Here is a 12,391-nt window from a genome sequence, read left to right on the forward strand (position 1 = left end):
AGAAGATCCATTGGCAGATTATTTTTCTATTTACCCCCTAAACGACATTAGGTCACCAGTCAACTTTCCCCCTAAACGTTTTAGCTTTCCTAATAACAAAAAGGTTGAATAAAGCTCACCAGTCACTATTAACGTGGTGATTTATTTAAGGATAGTTTCCTATTACTCTTCCTCAACCCACGGTTGATATTTAAGGATCATATACAAACAATTGCAATCGGGGTTGAGAACTTGGTTTGCTCGCTCTCTACCGATAAAAGGGGTAAAAGATACAGTATCCTAAGTTTTATAATCAACAGAGATTCCAAAACCTCCGCAAGGTATTACTACACATAACCAGAATTAACAATCCACTGGGGTCTTTAGATCAACAGAGAGCCAAAGACCACCGCAAGGTATTACTACGCATAATTTATTCTTGCACATCTTACTAGGTTTTATTTATCATATTATTTTCTTGTTCTACGTACTTCATACGTTCTTCTTATAGTCAATCAGTTAATGACGATACATAGACGTCGGGTTCGGATCAAAAGAGTGCAAAGGGGTGCCAACCCCTTTAAAATTAATTTATTTAACCTCTACAAAAAATATAACAAACTCTTTAGAAAAAACACACGTAGGCAAATCGACATGAATGAAAAGAAGAAGCTGGAGAAGAAGAGCATATATAGTCGTTGTGCCGATAGTAGACCTAATGATGATTGCAATGATATAGTAGTATGTGAGATACTGAGCAGACTGCCAGTGAAATCACTTATGAGGTTCAAGTGCGTGTGTAAACATTGGCGTGATTTAATCCAGGAGGATCCTTACTTTATTGATTTACAGCTTACACGATCGAAAACACGACCTGGACTATTTATTGTCATTCCATTACAGGCGTCTCTAAAGGCGGGCATGATATGTGGCTTACAAGGATATACAAAGGGTGGAAGATGCAAAAAAGTGCCCGATCAGGAGTTGTACTTGAGAGCTCAGTTACTTGGAGGACCACACCAAGTTAGAGCTGCCATTAACGACGTAATGCAAACAAAGTCGTTTTCTGAATACAATGAAATCTTGCCACCCATAAATGGTTTAATATGTATGGTTGACAGCAAAGTCCACTATCGCGTTCGGATATACAATCCCAGCGCCCGAGAAATCACACCATGGATGAAATCAACATTATTAATGAATCAGCAAGAAGGAGACCGTTTTGACGTTTTTAACGATGATATGTTTCCGACCTATCAGTTTGGGTTTGATCCTGCCACTAAGGATTACAAAGTGCTTTGTGTGTGGAGTACAAATCGTGAAGAAGTTTCTGAGGTCTTAACTGTAGGCCAAACTAAGTGGAGAAGGGTCAGAGATGAAATCCCGTCAAACAACTTTTATGATGGGAATTCTGTTTATGCGAATGGTTGCATCTATTGGATAGTATATGAATGTCTAACTGTATTTGATGTCGGAAACGAGAAGTTTAGAGTGATCCCAGTCCCTAATTGCATCAGTGATCAGCCTCGGGACTGTGGTCAAAATGTTGAATTGTTAGATGATCAAGTGGATGGACGTGCAGATCTATTTCGTAGAATGTCTGTTTATGAGGGTCGCGAGGTTGGATTACTTGAAATGGGCGGGCATGTAACTGTATTCCGCAGAATGAGTGATTACACCGCCAAGTTGTGGATATTTAATGAAGACACCAAAGAGAACACAAGTAACGAATGCTGGAGTGAACTGACTATCATGTTACCTTTCTGTTGGGCTGGTGATGGACAATGTGTATACATTCATACTGTCCCAGGAACTGACGAAATAATTTTTGAAACCTATAGAGATTGTTTAGATAGACGAATAGAGTATGCTTCTCTTTATTCTTACAATTGGAAAAAGAAGATTTTCACAGAGCTTAAACTTAGTGGGATTCCCTCCTCAGTTCCAGAGTATCGGGCTTCATTGTTTTCAACTTTCTTTGAAAGCCTTGTACCTATTCAGAAAGCAGGAGAGGCAGGCATCACGTTTGGCAGAAAATAGAGTAGGATTTCTTCATATTTCGTGATGATTACATGGATACCATATTTTGCTTATTGTTTTTATCGGTTATAACTTTAATTTTATTTTACTGGTTCTTTTTTTAAAGAATGTGTGATTATGTAAAACTGGAAAGCTCTCATGGAAGCTTCTCAGTATGTTTGTCGCTTTTGTAATGAAGCAACACTTGGTCTTCACGAGTTCATAGCAGCATTATTTCATTTGATTGGCGAAACACCCATTACAAGATAAGCAAATAGAATCCAGTCACCCATTTGAGTAATTTCGTTCATCATGAGCAATTATATATGTTTGATAGGCACAAGGTGAAGAGCAGATTTCTGGTGAACTGTAAGTCCAGATGATTCATCCATCTTTACGTCTTCTTTACTCATTCCATTTGGCAATTCCCAATCAAAACTGTACAATAAATTCGCCAGTGCCAGTTCCACCGTCGCGAGCCCCATACTAATACCCGGACACACTCTTCGACCTGCTCCAAAAGGTAAAAAATCAAAAGATTGTCTTCTAATATCAATAGAGCTGTCTTTGAATCTCTCCGGGAAGAATTCATCTGGCTTCTCCCAATACTTTGGATTCCTTACTATCGCATAAACGTTTACATAGACCCTGGTTTCCGGTAATACATCGTAACCGTTGATCTTACTTTGTTGTATACTCTCTCGAGGAATCAGTAATGGCAGTGGTGGGTGTAATCTTAGTGTTTCTTTGACTACCATTTTGTGGTACTGAAGGTGATCAAGTTCTACTTCTTCTACCTTCCCTTTATTTCCTGCGTAACTTCTAATTTCCTCTTGTACTTTCTTCATTGATGCAGGGTTTCTAATCAGCTCTGCCATTGCCCAACCTATGGTAACTGCAGTTGTCTCTACTCCAGCAAGAAATAAATTCTGAAGAAAAAAAAAATCATACAAAAAACACAGATTGCAGTACAGCTTAGGTTAAAATTTCTTCCCAAGTTTTGCTTGATTATAAAAGCACCTAGGCATAAAGGGTCATGGGTGAATTATTACCATAAGAACTGCCTTGATATGGTCTTTGGTTAGACGAATGGAACTACGTCGGTCCTTCTCTAGTTTGAGCAGAACATCTATGATGTCTTCATGGCCTGATATCATTCTTTGCGGATCGAGATGCTCGTCGATGATTTTCTGATAAAAAGTATCTAAATCGTGGAAGCTCTTCTCAAGTCTTCCATGCATTCCAGTCAGTCTGTCAATAATCCAACCCACTCCAGGGAAAAAATCTGTTGCAGTGAAACCTCCTAACATATCAATAGCTTCATAAACAATTTCTTGAAATCTACCACTTCCTAACTCGTAACTCATGCCAAAAGCAACTTTACATATAATTTGATCAGTAAGAGATAATGTCTTTTGAACAATATCAACTGGAGTAACAGAAATAGTGGATTCAGATATAGAGTGAATCATAGCTGCAACTTCTTGTGCTCTCAAAGCTCCAAAAGATTGAACTCTTTTCGCACTAAAAAGTTCGTGAACACATACTTTTCGAATTTCTCTCCAGTACTCTCCGTAAGGCGCAAAAGCAATATCTAAGAAGTTGTAAGAAAGGCGTTTTGGACCAACTGAACGTGGTCTGCTGCAAAACTCAAGGTCATTTGTTCTCAGGACTTCTTCTGCAGCTTCTGCTGATGAGATAACAAGAGTCGGTACACTTCCGAGATGCAGAAGCATGACCGGACCAAACTTTTTAGAGAGTTCCCATAAAGAACGGTGAGGCGTCTCACCAAGTTGATGAAAATTACCAATGATGGGAAGCTTACAAGGGCTTGGTGGAAACTTGAGTCTGTCTGGATCTTTGGGTTTACTTGCAACTCTCAGAAGATAAAATGGGAAGATAAGAAGAGGAAGGAGAATTGATAGGTAAGGTATCCACGATGATAACTCCATACGAAGAAGAGAATTTTCTTTGAAGTGGTTAGCAATGGTAGTTCTGGACCAGGTGTTTCTTCAACAGAGAAAGCAAGGATTTTTTAAGCTGAGTTGCCACTGGAAACATTACAGGCCACGCCCAGCTAGTTTATTTCCACAAGTGTATTACTGTATATAGTACTTCTTTCGTTATCTCTTATCTTTAGCAAGTCTCATGTTTACCACACATTCCAATTTTAACAGAACTAGGCACACCGACATAAGAGGTACTTTAACAGCATTAAGCGTTTTACAACTACTTGACAAGGACTGGAAAGGAATTAGGAATCTTTACTTCCCTAGAAAACTCAATGTTAGAACTATCACAAAGAGGATATTTAACAAAAAGACCAAAAACATACAGAAAACAAGCTTGAAGCATTAACGCTTTGAGAATTGAGGGGCTTTGCGAGCCTTCTTAAGACCGACTTTCTTCCTCTCCACAATTCTTGAATCTCTGGTCAGAAGGCCTTCCTTTCTCAAAGCAGTCCTGTAGTTTTCACTCACCTTGAGCAAAGCTCGAGCAATGCCAAGTGAAATAGCCTGAGCTTGACCGGACAGACCACCTCCATGAGCTTTAATGAACACATCGTAGCTCGTTTCATAACCTAACGTAACTAGTGGGACTTTGATGTACTGTAGCCACAAAGGATTTCCTTGGAGGTATTCCTGTACACATGAAAAATCTTGTCTGATAATCGGATATAATAATACCAAAACTAAAGAGATATAACCAGATTCAACAGTAAAGATAAATTCCATAATTGGAATTGATAGTGGTATTCCTTGGAGATTTCTCACACAAACAGAAAATTTGGAATTAAAGTCATTAAACTTAAAATTTTCATCTCCACTTCTGTCCCTCACACAGAGAATTGGTTTCACGGTCTTGGAAGGCTTACATGAAAGGTTGCAAATGGTTAGCATGCTTGGTAGGCTATAACATTGCTATCCAAATTTCAATATGGCACGATAGTGGGCTCCACATTATGGTGACTTATTGATACCCAAAATACTTAGATCACATGACTCACAGTAAGTTGGTCAATAGAACAACCAGCAAATCAGATTATGGAATGTAACTCTGTTAAACTAGCTTTTTAAAACAGAAATTGTGCAGAAAATTATGCAATCAGAATTCCAGGAGGAGGATATAATCAACTAAAGTAGACTTTAACTAGAACTGGTCATTTTACAGAAAAATCAGTACACAAGAGGAATGCGGAATAAGGCAACCTAAACCAAACTGACAATTTCCTTGGCTATCAACTCTCAACACCTAAATTAACTACTTTGTAATGGAAAGTTATCCATAGCTGCCTTCCTCGTAAGCTACACAACTTAATGCTCCAGACTGCCTCATTATGCTCTTTTAGTGAATCTCATGCTGAAACTAACAATCATTTATTTCTAGAGCCATGGTGCTGTTTGCTTCTACTAACTTTCATTGCAGGAATCTAGATACAACAACTACCCTTCATTCATGATTAGAACAGTAAATTAACAAACCCAGACTCAACGCTCAGCCTGATGTTGACAGAACTTTTATAGCGAAATGATCATGTTGGCACATCTGGAAAACCAGATGTGATAATGTTTTTTTAACAACACTACCCCAGACCCAACAGATACTACTTAACACATTATTCATTACATACATGCATATCCACAAGGCTCAAAGATTAAATTCACAACTCCATTGCACCCACTCACCATCTACAGGAAAAACTTGGTATCCTCCAAATGGCTGAAACAAGATCAACCTAAATGCATCTCTTTATAAACACTCTCGTACTGCACCCACTGGTCTAGCTGTTAGAGATGATACAAGTGGGTTTCATGGAGCGAGGGCCATCCAAATAAAAGCGAAGATCCGTCATAAGGCCCTTGCTCTTCATCATACTATATCAATTGGGCAAAACAACTCGACCTTAATCAATTTATCTGTGATAGTGGCTGTGCCAATGCAATTAAAGGCAGCAGTATGTAGTGGCAATCAAAAGGTCATATTTACCAAGTCAACTGGATTAAGCAGAGTCTCATGGGAGACTATAGTTACTCCGAAGTCCTAATCAGAGCAAGTATGTAACTCTTTTCTTTTTCATGAAAAGAGCAAGTCTGTAACCATGGCTGCTAATGGGGGGTACCAGTTTACTGGGAGGGTACCAAATTCCATATAAGACAAACAACATAGTGCTTTGTCCTATATGGGATTTGGTACCCTCCCCAGTAAGCTGATACCCCCTAGCAATGTTGGTCTGTAACTAACTATGTAGGAAGAACTGCTGCTGATAGCCTAGCTAAATATGCTCACTCTAACAATGTAGGAGAATCTTTTGTACGACAATAATTAAACCAATGGATTTGCAAAAGCATTTCTTCCACATCCATTTATCTTCATCAAATTCATCTTAAGAAATTCGCCAATGTTTGCCCACATTCTTCCTTCTCATTTTTTCAGAAAGACTATAGACTTCCGGGGAAGGGCGACTGACAGGGTAGGGGACACACTCCCCACTCACCAATGTAAATGAAAACCCAACAACTCACTTCGCTTCCCCATTTTTTCAGGCCCCTTTTCTCGGTCCTAATACACCTGTTGTACCCATTCTTAGCTCTACAATATGTCAAGAGTACCACCCACCAGAACAAGCTGGTAAGAGGACTACCAACTAGAGACTCATCCTATACTCTATACCACAGAATTCAGGCTACATAATGTCATCACTGACCTAATCCAAGTCATAGTGTTACAAATTACGAATAATCAAGCACATAATGTGCATAAAACCAGCCTACTCTATATCATACAAACCCTAAACAAGCCTAATTAAGAACACACGCCCACAAAAAAAGAAAATAACACTGAAGCACAAATTCAAATTGCAAAGTAAAATGAAATATCTGTATTACCTTAGCATCACGGTAATTGATAATAACCTTTCCAGTTCCTTCTTGAAGAACTACTCTAGCAATTGCACACTTCCTACGCCCAGTTCCAATTATAGTTTGAGCAGCAAATCCTCCTGGAAGTCTAGATTTGACTAATTTCTCAATGCTTTTACGCTCAACTTCAAGTGGAGTAGCTACAGTTGCAGAAGATGCAACAACTACGAGTGATGGTGTGGTTTTGTGACGAATTTGGGAGGAAAATGATTTTGATTTTGTGGGTGAAGATAATGTTAAGGTTTGAGATTTAGGGGAAATTTGAGATGAGAATGAGAGAGAAGAGAAAGATGAAGTAAGAGAAGAGATTGAAAGCGCCATTTGGTTTGTAACAAGAAATCGAGCTCTTCACTGTGTGTATAGAGATGGGTTTTTAGTTTTTTTTACAGGATAAAGCCCTTTTTGTGAGAATTCGGGGAAGAGCTCCAGGAGGAAGAGAGAGAGGAGGGAATGGATTAGATAATGTTAGTGGAAATGACGGAGATGTCCTCCGTTTTATGGAGCCTAGATAGTAAGTTCGTGAATCATTCACAACTTTTTCCGTATCACCAATTTTACCGTCTTATTCGCGTACGTTTGCAACTACGAATCCAAGACGCGTATTATGTGGCATTTCCGGATTATTCGCGAATCGTTCACGAACTTTACGTATCCCGAATGGTACGTCCGCTTAATTCGCTAGAAATTCTTTAGCTTCTACGTTTTCAAAGGCCCCACTTTTTGGACTTTACTGCCTCCCGAGCATACACGAGTCAATATTAAACGTTGTTGTAGTTTTTATGAAACAAAAATGACTGAAGAGATTTGAAGGTGAAGGTGAGAGAGATCTCAAACTCACTAATCAAGCATCTAAACCACTATACCACGTGATTTTTCAGAACCAAACTCACATTGATAAATCAAATTATACACGTACGAATCACGTCCCGGTGAACGAATTCGGGCTTTATAAAACCTTATAATACTCTTACGTTTGCCGAATCCCGGGGATTTGAACCCGGGTCGCCTGGGTAAAGCCAGGTATCCTAACCGGGCTGGACTACAATGGATTTGTGTTGAATTTGAGATTTAATAGCTTATAAATAAATCATCTTGGGGAAACCAATTCGAGCTTCTAGCGGCCTTGTTCGGTAGGCAAACAGAGACAAACAAATAACAACGCAATTCAACCAACATAAAGTGATTTCAGCCAATAAATCAAATTTCGCCGTAAAGCTCCAATGTGACAACAATGTTTGAATAATAAGAAAAACAGAAATGAAACAACCAAATGGATACAATACGAAATACTCTAAAGAAAAAAACTCGTATAGACGCACTCCACTGCTTCGAAGTGCTTGCTTCTTTCTCCCGAGTCCCGACACAAATGATATACCTCATAAACCCGTTTATTCATTGTTCGTGTGTAAGATGATGCTCATTTGAATACGATTGTCGGGGAAGTTGGAGGCTTTAAATCCTCATACCTGTTAATCAGGGAAAAAATCATCAGACATGACAAGTAAGTTTGATTCTGACTACTATTAGAAGATTTCATCTCACACCGTCCAAGGAATAATGACAAATTTGGACAAATAAAATTGAAAAACTTGTAATCTTACATAGTGAAAGGCGAAAGAGGTCTTGGTTTTGTTTCATTGGTACTTGTTTCCACCACTGGTTCGTCCAATTTTGGATTTTCAGCTGCGCTGGTGTCTGGCACGTCGGACATTTTGGGTTGTGAAGACAATGATACTGGTGCACTTGGAGATGGTGAAGTCGGAGGTTTCAAGTCATCGTATCTGAAACAAAGAGTGTCAAAAGTTAGCAGAATACTAGGAAAAAAGAGGATATAAGAAGTGAGATGTGTATACTCATGGCAAACAAACATTTTGAAGTATCAAGTTAATCTACTTTGGTCAATATCAAGAGTAGCAAAAACATACGCATAATAAGGTGAAAGATGACTTGTTTCCTTGGTCTTAATTGGTGAGACTTCTGTTTCAGTGACCTCTGCAGGTGTTGTCTCCACCGTAGAACTTGTTTCAGTAGAGGGTGGTGCAGCCTCCACTGGAAGAGTAGCACTGGTAACTCTTCCATTAGCAGTTGCCTGAAATGGGCTTGGAGACGTGGGTGGTTTCAAATCTTCATATCTGTCCAAAACACAACAACTAAGATTTAAGAAATAGTCTCAATAGAATTCTTTACTAATGAGTAATTCACATAGGGTGAAACTTACACAGCGTAAGGAGAGAGAGGCCTTGTTTTTGGCACTTCAGCACTAACTTCGGCGGCTGCAGAGGTAGTACCTGTTTCCACTTGAGCGGCATTTACTTGAACCGTAACATCACCAGGTGAAGTAGGAGTAGGAGACGTTGGTGATTTCAAATCATCTACTTCCAATGTTGCCTCCAAAGTATCTACTTCTGCTACTTTAGTTGAACCAAGTGTGGTGCTGGGGGTTGGTTTGGAAGATGGTGGAGGTGTTGGCGTAGGAGATGTTGGAGGTTTCAAATTTTCGTATCTGTTGTAAATAAAATACTTGTTAGGTTAGAATTAACATTTCAGTGTGTTCAATAGAAGTACCAACCTATGATATAATAGAAAAATTAGCTTCTTTGGTGGGATTACTTGAAATAAGGAGAGAGAGGCCTTGATATCTGCATTTTCTTTTGGGTGGGTTCCTTCTCAACGACAGCAATGCTTGCTTCAGGGGCAATAATCTGAGAAGGCACTGGATCTGGCAGACGTGTATCTTGCAATTTTTCCTGAGAAAAAAATAATGTTGGTTTCACTTTCTGAAGATACTGTACATCTAGAAGGCACCAAATCGAGTCAAAATACGTAAAGCTTCCACTACATACTCAACCGAATCAGAAATATTTTGGTTTGCATACTCACAAGTTGCTTGAAGTAATCAAATAAACAAAGTACTACACATTATTCATTAATATTTGTTGACTAAACAATAATTCAGAGTAGCAAGGAAACATTGGTGAAGTAATTGTAGGGTATTCTTGAAACCAACAAAGGTTGCCAACTGAAAGACAAATGCTTCAAACTTGAGGAAGTTGTGAAGCTACCTTATTCGCAGAAGTATCCACTCTATCAGATGGTAATTTAGCAAGAAGATCTCCCAAGGGAGTCAATGGAGCAGTTGTCTCCGCAACTACTTCCACCACTTTACAGTAAGATAAGCTTCTGTTCTTGGCCATGAATGCCATTAGTTCTGCAACCTGCAATACATCAACGGATTTTTAAGAAAATATGTAGACTGTACTTGATGGCCTCACGGATAGAAGGTCTGAAATACCTGAAGATTAGATACTTGACCACCAAATAAAGTATCTCCCTCTGCAAGGGTAATATTATGAGTTTTCTTGTATGCATCAGTAGGTCTTTCCATTCCTCCTGGCCTCACTATCTGAAAACCGCCATTAAATTGGTAAGTGAAGTCCCATCCTATTATACTTCTTACATCACCAAGTTGTTAAATCCACCACAATTATGCATGAATAACGAAATAAACACTCACAGTGTACGGAAGTCCACTTGCTATAAGTGCTTCTTCTGCTTTCCTTTTCCATATAAGGACTCCCCAAAACAAACTATAGAAGCAAAAGGGAACAGAAGTTACAAACAGTAAATTGATAATATGAATATCCCAGAATCATAGTTGCGTAATTCAATCTTATACTTACTTCAGAATAGCTGCTGGAAATCCAATCTTGTTTGTCCCCAAAGAGGTAACCAAGATAAAGTGATCAACTCGTGCAGATGTTGCTGCAAACGATAAAAGTAATTACTTCCATAACTTTCTTCACTAGCATATCCGAAACAATATCAGATTGCAGAAATGAACACCAACGGCCAATCGGTCCAATCCATTAATCAAAAAAATGGAAAAGAAAAGTGACAAATTACCTGCATCAATGAGGCTTTTCGTAGCTCTATAGTCAATGCGACATGGTCCAGTAACATCGAAAACCTCTTTTTCACTGGCACCAATACAACAAATTACAACAGATGCATTTCCTATTGCCTCTTTAATCCCATCTTTCTCCAAATCACATTCCACAATTATAAGCTTTTCTACGGCTGGGCTAAAAACCAAACAATATCTGTCATTTGCAATCTGAACATACCTACTAAACATTCTATCCTCCAATAAAAACCCTCTCTAATGTTGACTACCATTACCTGCAACACCTTCATCAAGCTTCATTTCTTGAACACTCTTAACAAGTTTATCTGCTTTCTGGGCACTTCTCACACCTGCTCTTACTTGAAATCCTAGCTTTAATAGCTCCCTGTTATAAAATTCTAAAATCTGCAATCAAATTTCCCTTTGATAACTGAAAAACACTAGTTAATTTAAAATGTGGAGAGAATAGCTCTTTAGATAGTACTAACCTTACAGTTCTTGAACCAACTTTACCAGTAGCACCAGCAACAAAAACAACATCATCATTTGATTGAATTTCCTGTTTAACAACTGCCTTTACAATCCCAACATTGCATTTCCTACTTCCTTTCACTAAATCATGAAAATATCAACAACAAAATTTATGTTAAGCAGTGGAGTAAACCGAATAAGTTCAGATTTTCTGGGATTTCCGTATCTTACCTGATAATTGAGCTCTGGCATCATCAAATTTGAAATTTCTGGAATCTGGGTGTTTCTTCAAATTGTTGTTAAGAGAGGAAATGAATGAACTTTTACCCGTTAACAACTTTCTTGATGATGATGGTAATGTACTGGTTATACGAGGAGAAGATAAAGCAAAAAGCTCCATCGATTTATTTGGTGATTCTGAATTTTCTTATTTTCAGAACTGACTTCAAACTAACCGAGTGTTTGTAGAAGAAGAAATCATGAAGCGAGAAAAACAAAATTAGAGATAATTAAATTCGTACTTTTTCAGATTCTGAAACTCCACCTCCTCTTGGTGAAGATATGATGGGACCCACAGTTACAGAGTTGGATTTTGAATCAATTTTGACCACTGATGTCATCCTTATGTTTCTCTTCCAAGGGTTGTCGAATATTGGGCTAGCTCAGGTTTGAGCCGAAGCCCAGTTATGGACCTTTAGGCGGGTGACTGGTGAGCATTGTCCGACCAGTTTTAACCACATAGACATCCAATACATGACCAATATTTTGTTCGACATCTGCGTCACATCCTACGGATTTCCATCTATTGAACGTATAGATAGACGTGTAGATATGGATGATCCAATGAATTTTTTTTTAATACTTTATCTAAACATCATAAAATCCTCGAATGACAATCAATCAAAAATATAAAAAAATATGAAGTCGTAACAAAAGAACACTCAAATCCTGACGAATTCTTTAATTCCTACTAATAGTTACCGTAATTTGCACCTTATCTGCTAATTAAACTATTTTGTCAATTGCACTTACTTTTTGGTTGGTTTCATATGTATTAATTGTATTATAATCCTGGCTCACTGTAGTTATAGGATAGGAT

The 12,391-nt window shown here is 38.4% G+C and overlaps 4 protein-coding genes across 4 annotated transcripts; 1 reads left to right on the forward strand and 3 right to left on the reverse strand.

Annotated features, from left to right (window-relative positions):
- Window positions 1–633: 633 nt before the first annotated feature.
- Window positions 634–2,019, forward strand: LOC113291486 (putative F-box protein At3g10240). Its single transcript, XM_026541012.1, has one exon. It carries the CDS (start codon window positions 634–636, stop codon window positions 2,017–2,019), a length of 1,386 nt encoding a protein of 461 aa, XP_026396797.1.
- A 190-nt stretch (window positions 2,020–2,209) lies between these two features.
- LOC113289281 (cytochrome P450 71B10-like) lies at window positions 2,210–4,080 on the reverse strand. Its single transcript, XM_026538499.1, has 2 exons — window positions 3,051–4,080; window positions 2,210–2,927 (listed from the first exon to the last, which is right to left on the reverse strand). The coding sequence occupies exons 1-2, from the start codon at window positions 3,948–3,950 to the stop codon at window positions 2,319–2,321; spliced, it is 1,509 nt and encodes a 502-aa protein (XP_026394284.1). The 5' UTR covers window positions 3,951–4,080; the 3' UTR covers window positions 2,210–2,318.
- Window positions 4,081–4,166: 86 nt separating this feature from the next.
- Window positions 4,167–7,359, reverse strand: LOC113289282 (30S ribosomal protein S9, chloroplastic-like). The gene is made up of 2 exons (XM_026538500.1): window positions 6,885–7,359; window positions 4,167–4,640 (listed from the first exon to the last, which is right to left on the reverse strand). The coding sequence occupies exons 1-2, from the start codon at window positions 7,236–7,238 to the stop codon at window positions 4,353–4,355; spliced, it is 642 nt and encodes a 213-aa protein (XP_026394285.1). The 5' UTR covers window positions 7,239–7,359; the 3' UTR covers window positions 4,167–4,352.
- A 722-nt stretch (window positions 7,360–8,081) lies between these two features.
- On the reverse strand, window positions 8,082–11,793 carry LOC113289283 (protein TIC 62, chloroplastic-like). Its single transcript, XM_026538501.1, has 13 exons — window positions 11,524–11,793; window positions 11,310–11,433; window positions 11,097–11,206; window positions 10,821–10,994; window positions 10,598–10,679; window positions 10,432–10,504; window positions 10,210–10,320; window positions 9,980–10,132; window positions 9,528–9,664; window positions 9,136–9,420; window positions 8,843–9,049; window positions 8,519–8,698; window positions 8,082–8,383 (listed from the first exon to the last, which is right to left on the reverse strand). The coding sequence occupies exons 1-13, from the start codon at window positions 11,690–11,692 to the stop codon at window positions 8,335–8,337; spliced, it is 1,854 nt and encodes a 617-aa protein (XP_026394286.1). The 5' UTR covers window positions 11,693–11,793; the 3' UTR covers window positions 8,082–8,334.
- Window positions 11,794–12,391: the final 598 nt, after the last annotated feature.

Source organism: Papaver somniferum, chromosome 6 (assembly GCF_003573695.1).
Source record: "Papaver somniferum cultivar HN1 chromosome 6, ASM357369v1, whole genome shotgun sequence".
Classification (NCBI taxonomy): domain Eukaryota; kingdom Viridiplantae; phylum Streptophyta; class Magnoliopsida; order Ranunculales; family Papaveraceae; genus Papaver; species Papaver somniferum.

Bases quoted from the DNA above. Each gene is read 5' to 3' on its own strand.
- LOC113291486 (XM_026541012.1), top strand. From the start codon at position 634: ATGAATGAAAAGAAGAAGCTGGAGAAGAAGAGCATATATAGTCGTTGT.
- LOC113289281 (XM_026538499.1), bottom strand. From the start codon at position 3,950: ATGGAGTTATCATCGTGGATACCTTACCTATCAATTCTCCTTCCTCTT. The intron at 2,928-3,050 runs GTAATAATTCAC...TTTTTTCTTCAG, and splicing joins ATATCAAGGCAGTTCTTATG to AATTTATTTCTTGCTGGAGT.
- LOC113289282 (XM_026538500.1), bottom strand. From the start codon at position 7,238: ATGGCGCTTTCAATCTCTTCTCTTACTTCATCTTTCTCTTCTCTCTCA. The intron at 4,641-6,884 runs GTAATACAGATA...TCATGTGTACAG, and splicing joins TCAATTACCGTGATGCTAAG to GAATACCTCCAAGGAAATCC.
- LOC113289283 (XM_026538501.1), bottom strand. From the start codon at position 11,692: ATGGAGCTTTTTGCTTTATCTTCTCCTCGTATAACCAGTACATTACCA. The intron at 11,207-11,309 runs GTTAGTACTATC...ATTTTATAACAG, and splicing joins GTTGGTTCAAGAACTGTAAG to GGAGCTATTAAAGCTAGGAT. The intron at 10,321-10,431 runs GTGAGTGTTTAT...GGCGGTTTTCAG, and splicing joins CAAGTGGACTTCCGTACACT to ATAGTGAGGCCAGGAGGAAT.